At 36.8% G+C, this 20,859-nt stretch overlaps 1 protein-coding gene across 2 annotated transcripts in view; it reads right to left on the bottom strand.

Moving 5' to 3' along the window:
- fut8a (fucosyltransferase 8a (alpha (1,6) fucosyltransferase)) overlaps window positions 1-20,859 on the bottom strand; it is an 87,373-nt gene that overhangs the window by 13,678 nt on the left and 52,836 nt on the right. For both annotated transcript variants that reach the window (XM_058748952.1, XM_058748953.1), the window contains 3 exons: window positions 5,071-5,189; window positions 2,992-3,154; window positions 1,393-1,507 (listed from right to left, as the gene is read on the bottom strand). In XM_058748952.1, coding sequence (XP_058604935.1) covers window positions 1,393-1,507; window positions 2,992-3,154; window positions 5,071-5,189 — 397 coding nt within the window. The remainder of the gene's footprint in view (window positions 1-1,392; window positions 1,508-2,991; window positions 3,155-5,070; window positions 5,190-20,859) is intronic.

Below are 20,859 nucleotides of genomic sequence, written 5' to 3'. Positions count from 1 at the left end.
AGATAAGCCTATTTATTTTTTTCTCCTATTATATAGCTGTATTTTATTATTTGCACTTGGCATTGCATACATGCGACCCCTTTTTAGTTCATACCACTGCTTTATGAAACGTAAAGATAAATCTATCACAAATATGCAGTTACAAATATGGAGATTATCAGGTAAAAACATCAGTTTTATCAGGTAAAGCCACAATGTGCTGTTGACATTCCAACTGTAACTTCAGCATGTGACGGCGGTTTAAAGTCTTTCTGCAGGAGACGTTCAGGCTGTGGGTTAAACACACAGAATCAAGCTGAGCTCTGCTGATTACAGCCTGTGTGCTTGTGCGTGGCACTGCATTGTGTTGCAGCTGAATGTCAGTTTAGTCTCCAGTGTGGAGTCAGCGCAAAACAAACGCCCCATCCCATCTCAGAGAGAGGGACAATATACTGCTGTCCCGCCAACTGCAATATAATCACCCCTCTCACTGATATATGGGGAGAGGGAAGGAGGAGAGTGAGTGAATGTGATCTTGTTCAGCCACAGACTGTATTCAAAACAGAAGCCATATTTAATTTGAAGAACAAACAAAACATGCAGTCAAAACCGAGGCTTGAGAGTTGGAAGTAGTGCCAAATGCTTTAGACATGGAGGGAGACCCCAATATCCATAAAACCCATGCAAAATAGGTTGTTCAATGAAAATCTCTCACATTTTTACATTTAATCCAGCCCAATCTTGAAAGTTTGGTTTTATTTTTGCATAGAAGTAGCGTAATGTTGAGTACTTCCATCCCTTATAGCTGTTATTTGTTCATTTCAAATGAAAAATAGCATCCCGTGGTTGTGAATGAATCAGTGTATTTTAAGCAAATCTTTTAAGTGAATAGATAGATAATTTCCACATATTAACACACATATTTTGTTCACTGAAGTATCTTTGTTTTAAAGAATTAGACTGCTATCCTGCCTTCAAAGTCATGAGCAAATCATATTTGAAGCCTTAAAGTAGCACTTTTATTACATTAAATTAAACACTCTTTCAAGAGCCTCTTATTAGAGTTTTATCAAACAAGTTTTTAAAAAAAAAGTTTGTTTTAGTCTTCTGTGCAGTTCTGTGTTTTTTTAATGAATTGGTTAAGTAAGTGATTCAGTGACTCATTCATAACAGAAAAAGACTTACTTATAATCACCAACAAGCAAAATTATATAAGACACTCTGAGTGAATCGGTTCACAAATCTGAATGAATCTTTTTAGTTAATATGGCCCAAAAGATTTGAGTTACGGGGTTCCATCTACTCTGACTAAAGTCAGGGGTCGACTGAATGAAAATGTCATAATAAAATCTTCCTAAAGAAAGAAAAAAAGGAAAAGGAAAAAACAAAGCTTGCGTACTATATGTGGTATACCTGTAGGTATGTGATTCTGTTCTGTACTAGGTCAGACAGTTCTTTAGCTTCTTTCTCTCTCCAATCTCCAGCACCATCTGCCTGGCTCAGATGATACAGGTCTGTCATGATGGACCTAAAGATTACATAAAGACCACTGTAAAACACAGCTCAAAACTCCAAACAACTGCATCACACCATTTCTGCTAATTAAACCAATTGATTATGGCTAATTACAGAGCATTTTGTAAAGAAATAATATTAAATTAGTTTTACAGTCACAAACTAAAGTCAGCCTGGCCTATGCACTGTTAATCATCCACAATACAATTAAAAGCGCTCCAGTAATGACTTCATTTTTTAGCGTCTGTTCAGCATTACATGGACGTCTTTTTTCTGAAGTGCAAGCAAACGGGCTGATCTAAACATACACACCCATTAAACCCCAGTAATGGCATTACTGCCCCATGAGATTACATGCTGTTTAGAAAGAGATTAGAGATGGAGAGAATTTTTCCTCTTTAATAAAATGTAGCACATGATTAGGACAAGTGAAAATGAGCTTGCACAAAAAAAGGATGTAAAGTCTGCTTGTGCATTATGGATATGTATTCCTCCTCTACGCTGGGATTCAAAATTATTAAACAGTTATTCATCTCTTCTGTTGTACAACAAAATGTTTTGAGGCCTTGGATATTTAAAATGTGGAGAAGAGGCCCCTGAAGTGAATTTCAGTTATTGGTATAATGCAGATTTGATGAGAGTTGTATAGGGACCAGCTAATCATTTAAAATGTATCCAGGCAAAGTGTTTATATTATGATATCTCCATTTTTTTTTTCCTCTACATCTACTGTTGCATTTTATGTTGATTTACTTTCATAATTAACAGCCGTAATGGATCAGACTGGGAAGTTATTTTCATTCATTCATTCAGTTGAGGTATTTATCATAAATGGACAGGATGCTGTGCTTTTATGTTTAGAAACAAAAATATGACTTTTAAAAAAGTCTCTAAAAATCAATTCCACAGAGCAAATATGAATAAATAAGCTAATTTCTCATACTTGTGTGAGTAGTTTATTTAACAGAAAACACATTTACACTACCGTTCAAAAGTTTGACTAAGACATTCATACTTTTTAATATTTTTTATTAAGAAATTAAGAAATTGATACTGTCCTTCAGCAAGGACTGTAAAAACTGACAGCAAATACCTTTATGTTATAAATTTGTATTTCAAATATATAATGTTTTTTTGAACTGTTAAGTCAACAAAAAATGCTGAATGTATCACAGTATACACAAAAATATATAAACTGTTTTAAACAACAATAATAAGAAAAAATGTTTCTTCAGTAGCAAATCTGCATATTAGAATGATTTCTGAAGAATCATGTGACCCTGAAGACTAGAGTAATGACTGCTGAAAATTCAGCTTTGCCATCACAGGAATTCATTTTTAAAATATTTATACATAAATTAAAATAGAAAGATCTTACCACCTCAAACATTTGAAAGAAAGTGTAGCTTTATAATGCAGACTTGTCTGTTGCATCGGCCAAAATGTCTATATGAGTGAATTCCTGATGTATACATAAACTGGATGTGTGTGTATAACCTCTGCTGGTGTCCAAGGTCCTGCAGGAGTGTGTCCACATGTTTCTGTAGTGCTCCAGTGTCCACCAGTGGTAGTTTCTTCAACTCACTGCGAACAAAATACCACAGTTCCTTCACGCCGTTCTCCACCTTCCTCCTTAGCTCCTCCTGGTCCTTTCCTGGACCTGCACACACACACAAACAAACATTCATATTATTTCAATGCTAATGGTTAATACTGAGATGAAAGGCCAATTCAGAAATTAGCCAGGTCCACTAAATGGCCTATATCTCTACATTTTGTGATTATTTCCATCAGCCGATAACCATTTGTCGTGAGACAGATAATGAACCTAGTCAAAACCTAGTCTGTTTCAATATTTTTGAGTGAATTTTGAGTCAGCACAACTTCAAAAGTGACAGCAAAGACATTTTTGTTACAAAAGTTTTCAAATCAATGGTGTTCTTTTGAAATTTCTATTAATCAAATGATACAATGTTCCACAAAAATATTAAGCAGCACAACTACTTTCAACCTTGATAATAAGAAATGCTTCTTGAGCACCAAATAGGCATATTAGAATGATTTCTGAACGATCATGTGACACTGAAGACTGAAGTAATGGTTGCTGAAAATTCAGCTTTGCCATCACATTACATTTTAATATATGCTAAACTAGAGAATATATTAAGTTGTAATAATATATTTCACAATATTACTGTTTACTGTAAAAAATTTACAGGCCCCGAATTTTAAATGATGGTGTATAGTATATTGTCATTTAATTTAAACAATTCTGAATAGGTAATTCATATAAAATCAAATATAATAACTCTGCATTATATACCATGCTGTCTAGATTCCTCTATTGATATCACCCATTAATAAACTCATATCACCACAATTGAAAAAGGTGCAACAATTAACATTTGGAGAATTATATACATGGATGGCAGATATAGTGGGTATCACCTATATCACTAAATTACATATTGACGTGCTGTTGGCGGCCATATGAAAGAATGTATGTGTACTGTAGACTGTGTGACCTGTATATGTATGTGAACGCACAAAGATGTGTGTGGGATTAAAAAGAGGTGTCATTTAGTAAGGGTATCAGTGGCTGTAAAACAATCCAGCACACGGCTGTGATCCTCTGTGTATAGTGTTCCACTTGTTCTTCCTCTCAAAAGATCATTCAGTGCAATACTATAAGGGCTGCTGACCCAGAAACCAGCCACAGAGAATGTGTGTGTGTGTGTGTGTGTGTGACACAGGTTCAAAACATCATAAGTTAACCAGTATCCCTGGATCATCTGCTGGTCCACATAATATATATTTATATATAATGATATATATGTGTGTGTGTGTAGAAAGAAGGCAAAGGTTGGCTAGAGGACAATGTACACAGACTCCCTGTAGTGATACGACCGTCCTTGACTGTGAAGACTCTCATACACACACACACACACACACACACACACACACACACACACACACACACACTTTTCATCCATATTAAAAGGTTCCTATTAATTTGACACGTTTCATCTTTCCTTCACTCAGCATTAACAGCAAGCCATTACTGCACATCTGAAAAAGAGCTGTCAGCCCTCACAAACTGCCACACACTCACACACGCACGTGTGTGTATATGCATTTACTTAACCATACTTTAGGATGTGCAGAAGTTAACTAAATCTGACAAAGTCTCCCTTTGGAGGTGTTTAGAGACATCCTTAAGGTACAACAACTAAAATTATCGTTTCTAGTTATACTTTTAGAATTATATTTTGGTTTGGATTAGTTATTTTGCTTAATTTATTAAGAAATTAAATTAAAATGTATTTTCTGATACTTAAAAAAATGATAAAAAAGGCATTATATATATATATATATATATATATATATATATATACATTTTAAATTTTTAAAAAAAATTTTTTTTTATCTGACTCTAAAAAATACAATTTGTGATTTTTTGTTTTGTTTTTTTGTTTAGCCACTGAAAATTTTGGCAGGCAATTGTAAATTTTAAAATGTAAAATAAAAACTACAGATTTGTACAGTTCATTTAGATAATTGCGTATATTTACACACCATCAGCAGGGAGGCTGCGGTAAGAGTTGATTTTCTCCTTAGCTCTGATCAGTTGTTCTTCAAGGTTGCGTAATTTACTCACGGCTCCGGGACCACCATCAGCCTGTCCATCAGGTAACCTGGAAGACAGAGAGAGAGAGGCATGTTAGCATGACCCTTGCCTGAGGAATCGACGTGTTCTTACGCTGTGCGTTAACGCATCTGAACATTCAAGCTCGTGCGAGTGAGAGTGAACGGGTGGCCTACTGGGTCAAGGTGAATTGTGGTTGGCTAATTTCCCAGGGGTCTTTGCTCCTTGCTTCCAGTGCCAATTTAATGCAATGATCAGTTGCGGCAGCCACTGCGGGCAATTCATTTGGTGGCAGGGGCTATTCATCACACACAGACACACAAACAGTTGACCGAAGCCTGCCCAGCATGGGCTCTTGACGTCCACCACACACACATTTTCATCTTATAAACTTCATTACCGACGAACATCCCAAGACCTGAACCTCCATCATTCCCTGACGCTCCTTCAGAGAAATCTAGTTAATTCATGAGATGACTTCCTTTGGTAGACAACAGATCCTGCATATTCTCTCTCTCTCACACACAATATTAGTTTAGCTATCTAAATACTAATTATATTGCTTTTATATAAAGCTAATTGTAATTTCGATACAGCAGGGTTCTCAGACACACATTACCTGAGGGCCACCAACTGTTATTCTTCATTAGGTGCCAGATGAACAGGTACAACAAATACAAGTGGTTTGAATGAATTTTAACTATATGCAGTTATTGCTACATTTATACAGGTAATAGTGAATAGGATTGTTGTGTGACTCATCTCTCCCTCTTGCATACTGCACTGCTTGTTTAGTGGACTAATGATGCCTTGGATTGCATTCCTAGGGAACTGCAATATTCTCCTAGCAGATCAGGAAGGTAGTGGTCACATTATGAAGCCATAAACCAGCTGTGACGTGACTCTAAAAAGTAATACATGTAATATTTAGAAATGTTTAAGAACTAGATTTTACATAAGATCTATTTTTTTTGACAAATATTGATCTCGCACACATATGCTATTCAAGAATTTTAATGGCCTTTGATTAAGAAAAGTGAAATTAAAACGTTTTGTTGCATTGACATACAGTGAAGGGGCTTTTTTGTGTTTTAGGCACAAAAAAATTATAAAATAAAATAAACCTTTTTGTGTCTTAGGCCTATAATAAGCCATCTAAAACAAAACAAAGCAAAACAGATCAAAACCGAACAAAATAATGGCCTATAATAAGCCATCTAAAATAAAATAAAATAAAATAAAATAGAATAAAATAATATAAACCTTTGTGTTTAAGGCACATAATAAGCCATGCAAATAATAAATAAAAATAAATAACCCTACAAGAAAATGGCATTAGCATTTGTATATTAATAATTTAACATTTTATATTTTTATATAATAATTTTTGAAATTATTATGACTCCAAATAACCCCTATGAGAGACACACACACACACACACACACACACACACACACTGGGAGGGGGGTGTTCACAGCATCACAGAGCTCAGTTCTCCCCTTTTTCTCATGCACAGCTTTGTGTCCTTGCAGTGGGTTTGTAGTGGAAATCTGAGCCGTATTTGAAATGTGTTTGACGTGAATGGAAAGCATTGTGGAAAAACTGCCTCACCTAAAAGAGAGAGAGAGACAGCGATAGAGAGACAGAGAGGGAGGAAAAATGAGGATAGGGCAGCAGAAGTCTTATCTGAGGAGAGAGGGATGGAAATGTATTTGTGGGAAGGCGTGCTTAGGGTTTTGAAATGGTAAACAACGCATTCCCATTTCACCTGGATGCAAATGGTCATATGGATGTCTGTCAACAGAAGGAGCAGAATGAAAGACAGAAAGGGAAAAAGAAGGATGGGCAAAACTGAAAATGAGGAGGAATGCTGGAATTGGAGAAAAATTGCGATGTCAAACATTTATGTCATTCTTGGCTGGTCAAGGACGAAATGAGAAGAGAGTGAGAAAGGAAATGAGAGAGAGGGGGTTTGTGTGTGAGAGAAAGAGAGAGAATCTGTGGGCAAATAAGTGTTGTGTGGTTGTGAGAAAGACGAAGGCCTTGAAGAGTTTATGCGGTTTGTTAGGAGACAACTGCGTCTCTGCGTAAAGACAACTTTGTTAAATGAACCCAAATTGCTTTCTTATTTAGGCCAGAAGCATGCTCTACTCAAGTACACAAATGCAGACGTTACTTTGGCGGTGACAAACCTCGGTTCTGAAAGAGGGGAGATACAGTTACCTTCAAACGTCTGAGCTATTAGTGCAGATACAAAAAAATGCAAAAAAAAAAAATTAATTGTTAATCAGTATTTTTGTTTTGTTTAAACAATGTAAACATCTTTAAAACAAGACAAATTTAACTGAGAATCACATTATATTATTAAGACTAGTATTGAAAGAATATATTTTAATTTAAGTTTATTTTGTTTATGTCATTGGTATTTTTATTAGATTCATTCTTAAAGCAAGCATGCCAAAAAAAAAGAAACTACTAAAGTGAAACAAACTTTACAAATGAATTGATTCCCATGAAAAAAGGTTATATTATTAGGATGTTTAGATATTTTAACTGAAAAACACTACTAATTAAGAATATGTTTTAATACAGTATGTGGATTGCAATATTTTCTGGGTTGCATTCCACTTCAAAGTTTTTACACCCTTCCCACGCTAACTTACCTCCATCTCAGGGTCTACTATAGCGGACCCCGTGTACAAAGTGGAACGCACTTCCAAAACGACCGCAGGGACTCCCTCGAGAGGAAATGTTTAGGGAAGTTCACAGAATGTATGTCTAAAGTGAATCGCAATGCAGTGGAATTTGTGTAGAAGTATTTATGTTCATGTACACTACTGTTTAAATGTTTGGGGTCGGTAAGATTTTTTAAAAAGATACCCTTTTAAGTGTCTTTTTGATCAATTAAAGCATTTTTGCTGAATAAACATATTAATTTCTCTCTTCTTACTGCGTAAAACCTTGACCCCTGTCTAAAATGACATTTGTGTTGACGTAATCCATACCCAGTCTCACTCTAAATTATTTGCCACTAAATATGCAGTTTCACTTAAAAATTGCGGATGGAATTTCATGTTGTCTTTTAGACTGCCACAGCAAACACAGTCCTGACACACAAAACTCCCAAACTGTGAGAAACAGTAAATGGTCTTCTCTCGAAGCCAGTAACAATGGAAGCTACACTTTTCACTTGATCTCCCTTCTCTGTCTTTCTCTTTTTGTCCTCCTCACAAACCTGAGCTTCATCATGTGGCATTAGATAACCAGCAATCATCAGCTAATGAGGCCACATCACTCACAGAGAAACATTTAGAAACACACCAGGGTTTGGGAACGGCTGTCAGAGAGGTGTGATGGAAATCCCACGAGGCCTTGTGTTTTCTGCTGACGCTGAACCCTTGCGAGATGTTGTAGCAGCCCACAGAGACACTTGTACCGAAGTAGGACACACACACACTTACACAAATGCAGACAGGATGAAAATAAGTGTGAAAACAGAAAGCGGAAGATGCAGAAAACAGTCACACTCGGGCGAAAGTACCAACAGCTTGCTGTGGGCTACGGTTTTGACCTTCTATGAAAAAATTTCAGAGTGACAAGAGCTGCTAGTGAGCTAGCAAACACTCAGACAGACAGTCAACCTCTTCAGTCATTATTGACGAATTGGACAACGTTTTGTGTGACACTTGGTGTGTAGGTGTGTGCGCGCGACACAAATATAGATGTGCTGAACAAGAACTGGATGATGCCACCGCATGACTGCTGTTACACTATGACTGAATGACTGTCAAGTGTAATGAGTAATGTGATGTAGAAGCGAAAGCTCCGGGTTTGTATCCGGAAGGTTGCTGGTTTAAACCCTGTATGGAGTGAGCTGAGAGCCATCGTCATTGTGCCACTGAGTAAAGCACTTAACCCTAGGTGACTCCAGAGGGATTGTCCCTGTAATAAGTTCATGTTGGTGTTCCACGGCACCATTGTGTTAAAGTTGCTGAAACCCATTTGTGTGGTGAAAGATGAATAAAGATAAACAGAAAAAGATCAAAAGGTTACACTTTAGACATTCTACTAACTCTAAGTAACTTTGTAACTACATGTCAACTAATTCTCATTCATTTGCAACTACATATCTACTAACTCTCAGAGTAGACTGTTAGGGTAGGTTTAGGGTTAGTAGAATACGTTGACACATACTTGCAAAGTTTCTCATAGTCAGTATGATGTATGTTGTGGACCCAGATGGTCTACTAATACTCTAATGACTGCTAGTTGACATGCAGTTGCAAAGTTACTTACTGTTAGTAGAATGTATAAAGTGGACTATCGAAATAAAGTGTTACCGATCAAAAAAAACTTAAATTGGTTGGCCTCTCAAATATCATTGTGAACCTTTGCTAAAGACTGATTTGCGCTACTGTACAGATATTTGCCTCAATCTGTAGTCTGGATGAGTCAGTTAGTTGCTGAAAGTCTAAGCCAGTCTGTAGATTCTGGGCAGTTGAAGTTGACATATTACACAGAAAATCGAGTAGTGTGTGATGAGCACATTCTTCAATTTTTGGGCTTCAAACTTTGATTTCATCATTAGGAGGATATCAAGCATGTTTGATATTTTGAGTTGATTTTAAAACACATTGGGTTCTCATTTGTCATGTCTCTACTAGCAAAGTTTGTTGTGTTTGGAACAAATTGCAAGTGTGATAGTATGTGATCCTCATTTGCTGATATTTGAATTCACCACACAATTCCCTGTCACGTGCCCTTTGACTCAATGCTTAGTTTAGGATAGTTTAACCAAAAAAAAAAGAAAATTCTGTCATCATTTACTTATTCTCATGTGATTCTAAACCTGTATGACTTTCTTTATTCTGTGGAAAATAAATGGAGATCTTCTGAAGAATGTTTTTTTCTCTATACAATGAAAGTCAATGGGATCAAAAAATAACCTTGGACCCTATTGATTTTCATTGTATGGACATAGCACACACACACACACACACACACACACGTCTGGTTTGCTATCCTTGTGGGGACTCTCCATAGGCATAATGATTTTTATACTGTTTATCCGTGGGGACCTCAATTTAGTCCCCATGAGTCTGTGTGTATTAAAAACAGGTACACACACACACACACACACACACACACACACACAGCAACAAATATCTTGTTTTGTGTTCTACAAGAAGTCATACAGGTTGGGAATGACACAAACAAACAATCAAGCAAGATTAAATCAAATTTGTATAAAATTTTCATTAACCTTTACATAAACTGAACTGAGAACAAAAACAGGGAAAACACTGTGCCATGTCTTACTTATCCACACATTACAATCCTTGTAGTTTTAACTATATGACATTTTTGACAGAAATATTATATTATATTATATATTATCTTTTAAAAATTGAGGGAAACATTTATTAAAACAATGACAGTAGAATTTATACAACAGGTACTAAATATGTTTAACATTATTTAGTCTAGTTAAACTATGGATACTAGGCAAGAACTTGTTAAATTTTCATAAGGGCAAGTACAAAGTGAAATGAAGAGCTTTAAAGGCTGGACCTTCATGAATTATGGAGGAAGCTGTCAGTTTTCCTTGTGTAAAATCTCTTCTGTTCTAATGATCTTTGACTGCAGGAGAAAAAAAACACTGCCTTTGTTTGCCTTTAGAAATCTCAACACGTGACTGTACATCAATAATTAAAGGCCTGATGAAAGGAAAACAATATCTGTTAAGGAGTACCGACTCCCTGTCAGAAAATTTGAACTCAGCCCTACATAAATTAGGTGTTAATTAGCGCTAATTAATTAACATTGTTGTTACTATACTAGTAAATTTGAAATCAATGCTATACTGTCAAATCTGCATTTCAATGGAATAAAATAGGCAATGTTATATTTGGACAATACAATAACAATGTCACCATAATTTAGGTACAAATGTCCTGCTAAATCCCTAGTGTCTCTCTCTTCGAGTTTGAGTTCGAGTTCGAGAGAGAGTGTGTGTGTATTTGTGATAGCAATGGCTGCCTGTGTTTGTGTTTGCAAATCATGTGGTTCTTAAAAGCGCACATTTGTTATACAAATGTGAGTAGGACCTGAAATAAGTGTGTTTTTACCTTTACAAATGACTAATGGTGGTGTAGAATAGTTTGTTTTGGACATTTGTCAATTTGAGTTGTGTGTGGGAAACCTATATCAGAGCTAATTACAGATTGATGTTTTTTTATTACTGCTGCACCAAAGAGAGAGGTCAAATAAAAGGCCAAGTCTAAACCCGAGAGTAATTAGTCACATTTAGAAGGGACTAATTGACTGTCACTGAATGCAGAGTTCACAGTCTCTATGGCGATATATTGCGAGGTAAGGATCTCATGCTGTTACTGGCTCCTAGATCATGTGTGCATGGCCTCTAAGCAGCATTTATTGGCTGGACAGCCAAGTATTAAAATCAAATCAAAATCTGAAATTAAATCTCTCAATTGTCTTTCCTAGACAGCAGTGAGAATAAACGGAGAGCAAATTAAGCAAAGATCTCAAAAATTCAAAACAAAAGGTAGAGATATGATTCATATGAACACTAATATATCAATAATATATCTGTGATATGCCATCCATATTCATTTTATACCTATATACATCAGACTTGTTTCTATTTTTATTTCTCCCAAGGAATTTTATGAGAAACATCTGAGACCTGAATGTGTAACTGGCAATTCCATTAAATCTCCTGAGGGATGAAAGAGCAATAAAACTTTAAATCTGGGCGCCACAAAAACACAGACCCAAGCTCTAAAAGTATAGATTTGCTGCTGATACAGAATCAAAATTTGATGCTATTAACCCTTCCCGTCCTGACCTGGGATGTCATTCGCTACCATCTCCCTCCTTCATTTTTTTATAGTTAGACATCAACTTTCTTAGTATTCCTCAATCTATTCATTATAAACAATATGACAAGAAAAAAGTAATAAAATGTCTGAAAAGAATGTCTGTTTTCTGATAAAAATTTTTTGTAAAAAAGTGTATAGGGTCACTAGTGACCCGAGGTGTGTAATAGTCTAAGTATGTTTTTCCTGAGCAATAATAATTAAATATCTGATGACTCAATAAGTGCAATTCACCTTTATTCCTCGAGGTGGCACTGTTTGATAAGATGATGACGTGATGTTTCACTCATAATTAAGTCAAACTTAAAACAAAAGAATATCATCCTCAAAAATCTCGCTGTAATGGCTTTAATGCAGAGTAATTACTGTATGCAATGAAATATAAATGTCACTGTCATTTGGTGGTGGTTGTGTGGTGAATAAGCTGCCAGCGATCAAAATATTGATTTTGAAGTCACTGAAAATGATAGTTTTGAGAATATGGTTGAGATCACGTATATGAGCCAGATGCTGAAATGTGCTCTGACGATGACAGCGATGGTAAAATCATCTGCTCGAATTGAACCCTTCAAAAGTTTCAAAAGGTAACGAAATATGCTTTATTTTTTATTCTTTAGTAATTGTTATTAAAATATCAGGAGTGTTTTATGCTATTGCAGCAGTTAGAAATCCATCTGTGTTGTATATGTACTGTAAGTAAGGGTCGCTAAAGACCCGAATATGTAATAATGATTGGGAAAACATTTGTGCATTTAAGGGTTAATCCATCAGAAATATTTTTTATAATATAAAATGTTCTTAAAGGGATAGTTCACCCCAAAATAAAAGGTTTGTCATCATTTACTCACTCCTGTTGTTCCAAACCTGAATTTCTTTCTTTCTTTTGTTGTTGTTTGATGTTTTGAAAAATTTTGGTAGCCACTGACTTAGGTTTTTTTTGTGTGTGTGCTATGCACTGTAAAAAAAAAAAAGTTGAGCCAACTTAAAATTTTAAGGCAACCAGCTTCAGCAGATTTTTGAGTTTTCTCAACTTGTCGTTTTAAGTTTATACAACAAAAATGTGAGAATCTCCCACAAAAATAAGTTGAGCAAACTCAAAAATCTGTTGAAGCTGGTTGGCTTAAAATTTTAAGTTGGCTCAAGTTTTTTTTTTTTTACAGTGTGGTAGTCAACAGCTACCGGCAACTGTCTGGTTACCAAAATATCAAAATATCTTCTTCTGTGTTCAACAGAAGAGAGAAACTCATACAGGTTTGAAACTACTTGAGGTGATGAAAGAAATTTCATTTTGGGTGAACTATCCCTTTAAATGTAGATTCAGACAAACACATATGGTCTTGCACGTGCTGGCACGTCTTGGTTAGAAGTGTCTGTGTGTCATCCTAAAAATGAAAATATCTGCTCTTATCATGAAAAACATCAGCTTTATCAGCCAAAGTCCATCTCCACCCTTTTTCTTTCTTGCTTTTTTATTTTCCCCTGCACACAAACACACCAACACAACTATCAAGAGGCAGTATCGGAGGAAGAAAATGAACCACTCCTGGAAAATTAATCGGAGAAATCATAACGCAGAATATTGCTGTCACACCAGAGACAGAGGAGAGTAGGATCCAGATGCAGAGTGACCATTTAAATAATAATAACGATAACAACTAAAATGCAAAACAACTCTGCAACTTGAAAAATAGGAACACAAGGAAGAAAACTGAGAACAGAAATGGAACATCCATAATGAACAAGACCTGACAAAGAAAGAATGACACACAAGAGCTATGCACCTTTCCTATGCCCCATGATGCTTTGCACAAATTATGGAAGTAAATTATGTTAAAATCTAAACAATCAGCCAAACTTTTGTTCATGAATGCTAACAGGGGACAATGAGGTGACATTATTCTACGCACCCTTCAGAGCAACCTTATAATTTAAAATGATTTGTTTCAGACAAATCGATTGCTGATTACACTGTAGGAATCAAAGTCACAAATTTCAGCCTTTTTGATAGTGGTATAAGCTGTTTATGTACTTGTTATTTGTATTTTCAATATGCATCTGCATAAGCTAGACCAACCTGAAAAATTTAAAAGATATTTTTGCAGACAGAAATAATGTTATCGAGCCAACAATTTGGCGATTTTCCCATTCAAGTGGATAGTATTTATATGCCTGCCTGGTGGTCTTACCAAAATGGCTTCCAAATAAACCAGCTTGCCTTAAGGTATGGTCACATTAAGGTCAGTTGTGTTTTGTAAATAGTGTAGTGATTTATGAAGCACCGCTCACACAGATTTCTGTGTCTTAACTCGGCTAACTTGAATGTCCAAATTGAACAAAATCCTATTTGCAGGCATATTTGGACACAGAGTTAGTATATGTGAAAGGAGGACTGTCATCATCACAGTGTGGCGGCCCACTTCTACTCTGTACTGCACTACAACTCATCAGTAAAGCTGTTCCAGCACTGCTGTGTGTAAGTGAGTGTGTGTGAGAGATATAATAAGTCTCTGTAAGTGCTGGAGTCGTACACCTTCTCTTCCATCAGGCTTCTCCTTCTGGATCAATCACAGCACCATCTTTGGCCTGCCTCGTCACTCATCCAAATATCTGCTGAACAAGCCTCTATGTGTGCGTTATCCGCTTTTTCATTTACGCAGGAGTCAATATAAAAGCGAGATGAAGCATCAGTGGGCTCTAATGGGGAATCGCAGTGTGTGTGTGTGTGTGTGTGTGTGCGCGTATATCAGCACCTGATAATTCCCTCAGGAAGTGCTTAATGAAAGACTGACAGCGCTGATACTGTACTGTGTCGGAGCGATAGGAGGAGAACAAACCGTTTCAATTCAATAGGACTGTACATGCTCATATATTACAAATAACACTTTCTCCATCCTGTCCTACTTTGAGTAGCAAGCACACACACATACACACTCTTAAGAGTCAAGTATCTCTATGCAAACACTTCATCAGAATTCAAAATCAGGAGTTCACTACACCAGATGGTTCAGAGCTACTGTAAACACGTCATCTCTTATAAATAAAAGCTCTAAATAAGAGTTTTGGGTGGTTACTAGGAATGTGAACCTTGACAAATCCATTCATGATTCACTTGTTTTGGAATACCATTGAGACTATACTATAAGCAATATCAGATGATTAGGTGCATCTGAAATCGCACACTGTATAAATATGCACTACATTTGATGAGGAACAAACTTAGCAACCAGTAAAAAAGTATGTCCTATATAGTACACTGTAAAAAGTGATAAGTTGACTTAATGCCGAGTTCACACTGCACGATTTTCAAACTCGTCGGATCGCTGTTGTTTTCACACTGCGTGACTATCTGGGGTAGCATTCAGTCACTGCTGTGTTCACATTGCACGATGGATCGCGACAGGGGCTTTCACTTTGCACGATTTCACAATAGGAAGAATCGCCGACAACTCTGTCTGATCCACAAACCACGTTTCACAACAAAACACACGCGAGAAGTGATACGCGAGAACCTGCGCGTGTCAGCCCGTTGTTCTCGAGGGAGACTGGAAGTATTAAAAAAATATAGCCCGCAAATTGTCTGTGCGCTGATTTCCAGCTAAAAAAAGAAAAACAGATTATGCAGGAGGGAGATGCAGGGAACAGGGATTGTGTTCTGCAAAGAGTGGTGAATAATAATTTTGCAGTAACTGTTATGCTGTTGCGGCTGGTCAAGCGTTTGTGCTTGTTTCTGTATGATATAATTGTACATATTAAAATACTGATATGGTCTATAACTCCTCACCGAACTTCCCTCTGCCCTGTATCTTTGTCTCTCATTGGCTGAAGGTCATGTAGTTTTCGGTCAGAAATCATTGCACACAGCGTGATTGTGAATCGCCGACAGCTCCAGATATTTAGCATGCCAAATATTTCGCGGGCGTCGGCGACGTGTCGGCGATTCTCTCAGATCGTGTCTGTGATAATTCACACTGCGCGATTGTAACTCGCGTGAACGAGCTCCGATTTGCCTCGATGTCGGGCATTTGTCGGCGATTTATCAAAACCTGTCGGCGAGTGAAAAATCGGGCTAAAATCGTGCAGTGTGAACTCGGCATTAAAGGGATCCCCGGGTATTAAGACATGTATAGCTTAATATAACGTCAATGATGTCTCTTATTTAAATATGTAGTAAAAAACCCATGAAAATGTATGTTATTTTTAAAAAATGACATCGTTTTTGGACTATGGGGGGCGCCATTATTTTACGCGCACAGTACATTCTGCGTTGATGACGTCAAATGGTTGCACCCAGTGAGCTACTGCCGCTTTTTACGAGTAACATCTGCCTGCAAAACCGGAGGCTGCATTTTCAGGAACGCAGTCCTAGGACCGCATTTCTAGGACCCTAGGTTTTTAGTGACAGCGCCACCGACCGAATTAGAGGACCAGCGAAGATGGATGACAGTCAGAGTGTGAGTATCAAATGTGAATACATTTTTATTTGTTTAACATTAAAAACAATTGTGATGCATTTCATTGGAAAGTTAACGTAGCCGAAGTGATCGTGATTTGATAAATAGTCTTGAATTCATAGCCATCATATATTAGCCTCTAATGCTGTAAAATGAATTGTTAGCATGATAAGCCTGTTGAATTATTGACAGCACAATAAACTGTAGCACGTTCGTTGTGAAAGCTTGTTAATTAATCACTGTTTTTCCATTTTAATTAAGTTAAAATAATCTTAATGTTTTAACTGTCACGTGCACATTCAGCCTGTTTAACGTTACCCCACAATACATGTTATGAGTACGTCTCTTCATTTTGACATGGTTTTATAATGTTGGTTGAGACATATGGCATTTTAATAGTCAGACATAACAGAGAGGCCATCATAATAATTGACTGTTAAAATACCACGTGTTAGATTGTCATTTACTGTGTACTGTACTCTATATGAAGTGCTTTCAAGGACACAGCTCAGGGCAGGCAATAGTATGACAAAAGATAAATAAATAAATTGGTCAAGTATTGGAATTGTTTTTACACAATGTCCAATGTATCCTTTTTTAAGTTATATTTTTGGGCTTTTTATGCCTTTATTAGATAGGACAGTAGTAGAGAGCAGACAGGAAAGCATTGGGTGGAGAGAGGGGCGGAATCGGCAATCGAACTCGGTCGCCGTGAGCACAGTTGCGCTATATGTCGACCAATGTATCCTTTTTTTAAGCGTTAACAGTATTTCTGTTAACCTAGCAGTGATTATTTTCTCCATTTACTATTTCAGTGAAGTGGAAGAATTGAATAGGGTGATAGAGAAACAATTGAGAAAAGAGGGGAGAGCATCCGGGTGGTAGGTAGTGCTGCTGCATACATCACAACGTGTGCTTTAAATATTTAAAGTCATGTCAATAATATGTTATTTCTATTCAGATTTCATGCATCTCTCTCTATTATTTTTTTTCTCAGTTCAGATGGGCTTTATTGACATGAATGTTTCAAGAACCTTTGTTCCCACAACATCAAAATATTTTTTTTCCAAATCTTTGAACAGTATGCAATAATAGTATTATGAACATTAATTGGTATGAAGATTGATATAATTATTTTTGGATCGTATATGTGTGTGCGCTCTGTGCTAGCTAAGATCTTTTAAATATGAAATTTAAAATTAGAGAGTAGAACGTGTTCAACTAAATGTTCCTTATTTCATTCACTTCTCTCTCTTTCTCTCTCTTAGGAGTCAGTGAAGACGTCGTCCATGAAGTTCTTTCTATGTGGTTCATGTCATGAACAAATTTGTTTTTGTGTGTTCAAGTTCAACTGTTGTAATATATTATTTTATAAAATATACACAATCTTAAATCTACCCCCAGAGTCATTTTTGTGTCTTCCCTCTGTACTTGAAAATGTGGTTGATCTAGTGACTAAAAAGACTATGATTCCTTGCTTATTTTACTTGAGTTATTATATTATGCTACTTAGACCCAATAATTACTCAACATTCCTAGGAACCAGGTTTAATTGCAATGAAGAAAGTAGTATTTGGGTGTAATAAAACTTTAAAAAAAACCTCTAAAATTCTAATGTAGTTAAAACTGGGTGGAAATACTGCCTTAGTGGCACTTTTTTCGGTCCTCCAAAACGAGGGTCCTGGAAATACGTTACTGGGACTGCGGTCCTCCGGCTCGGTAGGTGGCGCTGTCACAAACAACTAGGGTCCTAGAAGTGCGGTCCTACAACTGCGGTCCTGAAAGTGCAGCCTCCGGTATTGCAGACTGATAATATTGCTTTTTACCGCAACACAACTCAGAAAATAAAACACTGATACGATACCACATTGTGAGACTTTTGGTTGTAATTTTCAGTCGAAGGGCAAAAAAAGAAGCGATGTAATGTAAGACTTCACTGCTTTCCTAGCTATAAGAAGAGGAGAAAACAATGGGAAGATGCCTGTGGACGAATAAAACTTCCTAAAGACCCGCTTCTCTTTTCTCTCCACTTTAGCCCTGATGCCTTTGAGTCTTTTAGTAGACCACAGCTACTGAAAGAGCTTACAAACGGCTGAAACAAGAAACACTAGATGCCATCTGTTAGGATGTAAACATGCCGACGCGCGGCCGCTAGAGGAGTTTCTCAGCGCGGATTTCCCTCGATATCCAGGGCGTTTACATTCATTGTGGGGAAAAATCGATGGTACAGCATTTGGTTTAAACCTATACTTATACCCATCGCTCAAATGCGCAGCGCACCCCATAGTTCAAAATATGTATAAAACGAGGTGATTTTTTAAAATAACATAAATCTTTACTGGGTTTTCTACTACATATTTCAGTAAGAGACACCATTTCAGTTATATTAAGCCATACAAGTCTTAATACCCAGGGATCCCTTTAAAAAAATTGAGGAAACCTGTTGCCTTAAAATTTTTAAGTAAATGATAATTTAAAAAAAATAAGTTAAGTGAATTGTCAAGTTCACTTAACTTTTTTTAAAAATGATTATTTACTTAATTTTTTTCTAAGTTAAGTCAACGTATCACTTTTTACAGTGTATAAATCCATGTAGTATGAATAAAATCTAGACGTACTACATTTGCTATATTGGCTTTATCATGTGACTTCAGTTATGATGCAAGTTGCATCACTTCACTGCCATTCACAACTACTGTGGCGTCATTGGATAGTAAAGTGTACATTGGATGCCTTCAGGAATATAAGTTGTCAATTGAGCTTAATTTGATCATATTCTTTTTTATGAATATTCGATCAGTCTGTCTGTGATGTCGGTAAAGGCTAGCTGCTAGAGACTTTGTATCCAAACAAAATTTTTATGCTTCTCATTATCCATACTAGGGATGGGACATACACCTACCTCCCGATTCGATACTATCACGATACTTGGGTGCCGATACGATATGTATTGCGATTTTTTAAAGATTTCTACAAACATTGCGATTCGATATTGCTGTGTTGCGATTTTTATTTTTTGTTTTTAACTCTAGACCATGGGAAAAAGTTGAATGATACACTTAAAGGTGCCATAGGTGATTGTCTTCAGAAACATTTTTTTGTTATTCTGGTTGAAAGTCTCTTCACATCCTGATAGTAATCATTAAGTTAAGTGGTCTAAATGTATTTATATATTCTGTGGAAGGTATAGGACCAAGAAATGTTTGTCCAATTAAAACGCTCGGTCTGAGTGTTTTAATTGTCTTTCCTACCTGCCTGTCAATGTATGTATTAGCATACCTCTGCACACCCTGTTCGCACAGACACGATACGTCATCAGCGCGTTCAAGCACGCTGTGCAGACAGAGCCAGATAGGCAGGCAAATATCAACAACCCGATCTTCCTTCTTGGTACTGTAGTACTTTTACTAACTGTGCTGTAAAGTTTTCTCACCGGTGAATGACACATGATGTAGCCCAGCGCTGTTCCCAGTTCCGGTCCTCGCACCCCCAGCTCTGCATATTTTGCATGTCTCGCTTAGTTAACACACTCGGTTCAGATAACCAGCTCGTTAGAAGAGAGCTCCGTGCATGAACTTTGTTCCGATTGACATGCTCCTTACACAGTGTTCATTGCTCCCTACTCCCTGAGCAGGGGAAATCCATTTATTTCACTTCAGAACATTCACTCACAGATTTGCGCTGCTCCTTACACACAGACGAAAGAGAAGTGTGAAGTGTGACATAATATACCTCTGTAAATAAATACAATTTAAATTCAGGTCTGGCACACTTTAATGCCCTTTGTATGGAACATAAACGCTCGCTTTGAACTGGAATCATGGCGGAATATCTGGTGATGTCCACTTCGCAGGGCACTTACGGTCATGACTTACGGTCGAATAGAACAACCATTGGACGTGATAAGATATACATATGAAATGTGCAGAGCGGGGAGGGCGTGAGGATTGTAATTGGAAAACCATTGATGTAGCCTATTGTAGTAATTTATGTTGTCTCTGGCTGCTCCTTGAGCGTATGTGCATTCAGGAGGCGTGGCTTTGGACGGCGATTACAGGGAGGGTGGGACGTTCGCTTTCAGTGCTATCAGGCTAAAGTTAGCATTTTCCGAGATCTCCTACTGCACCTTTAATAAACAGACTGTCACAATAAAAAATAAACACACACACACCCACACACATCTTAGCAGTCATTTTTCCTGTTTTAATTCAGTTTTCAGTAAACATAAACAAACAGCCACAAAAAGTCCAATAGAAAAATACTTTTTAGAAATAAAGTGGCTTTTGAAATAAAGTGCTCATCAAACTAGTTCCATTAATAAAATAAAATTAAATAAAATGAAGTCTGTGAAAGCTTTCTTTAAAATCA

This window comes from Onychostoma macrolepis, chromosome 17, assembly GCF_012432095.1.
Source record: "Onychostoma macrolepis isolate SWU-2019 chromosome 17, ASM1243209v1, whole genome shotgun sequence".
Taxonomy (NCBI): domain Eukaryota; kingdom Metazoa; phylum Chordata; class Actinopteri; order Cypriniformes; family Cyprinidae; genus Onychostoma; species Onychostoma macrolepis.
Note: the sequence above shows the minus strand (reverse complement) of the source record. Positions and strands in the feature narration are given on the sequence as shown.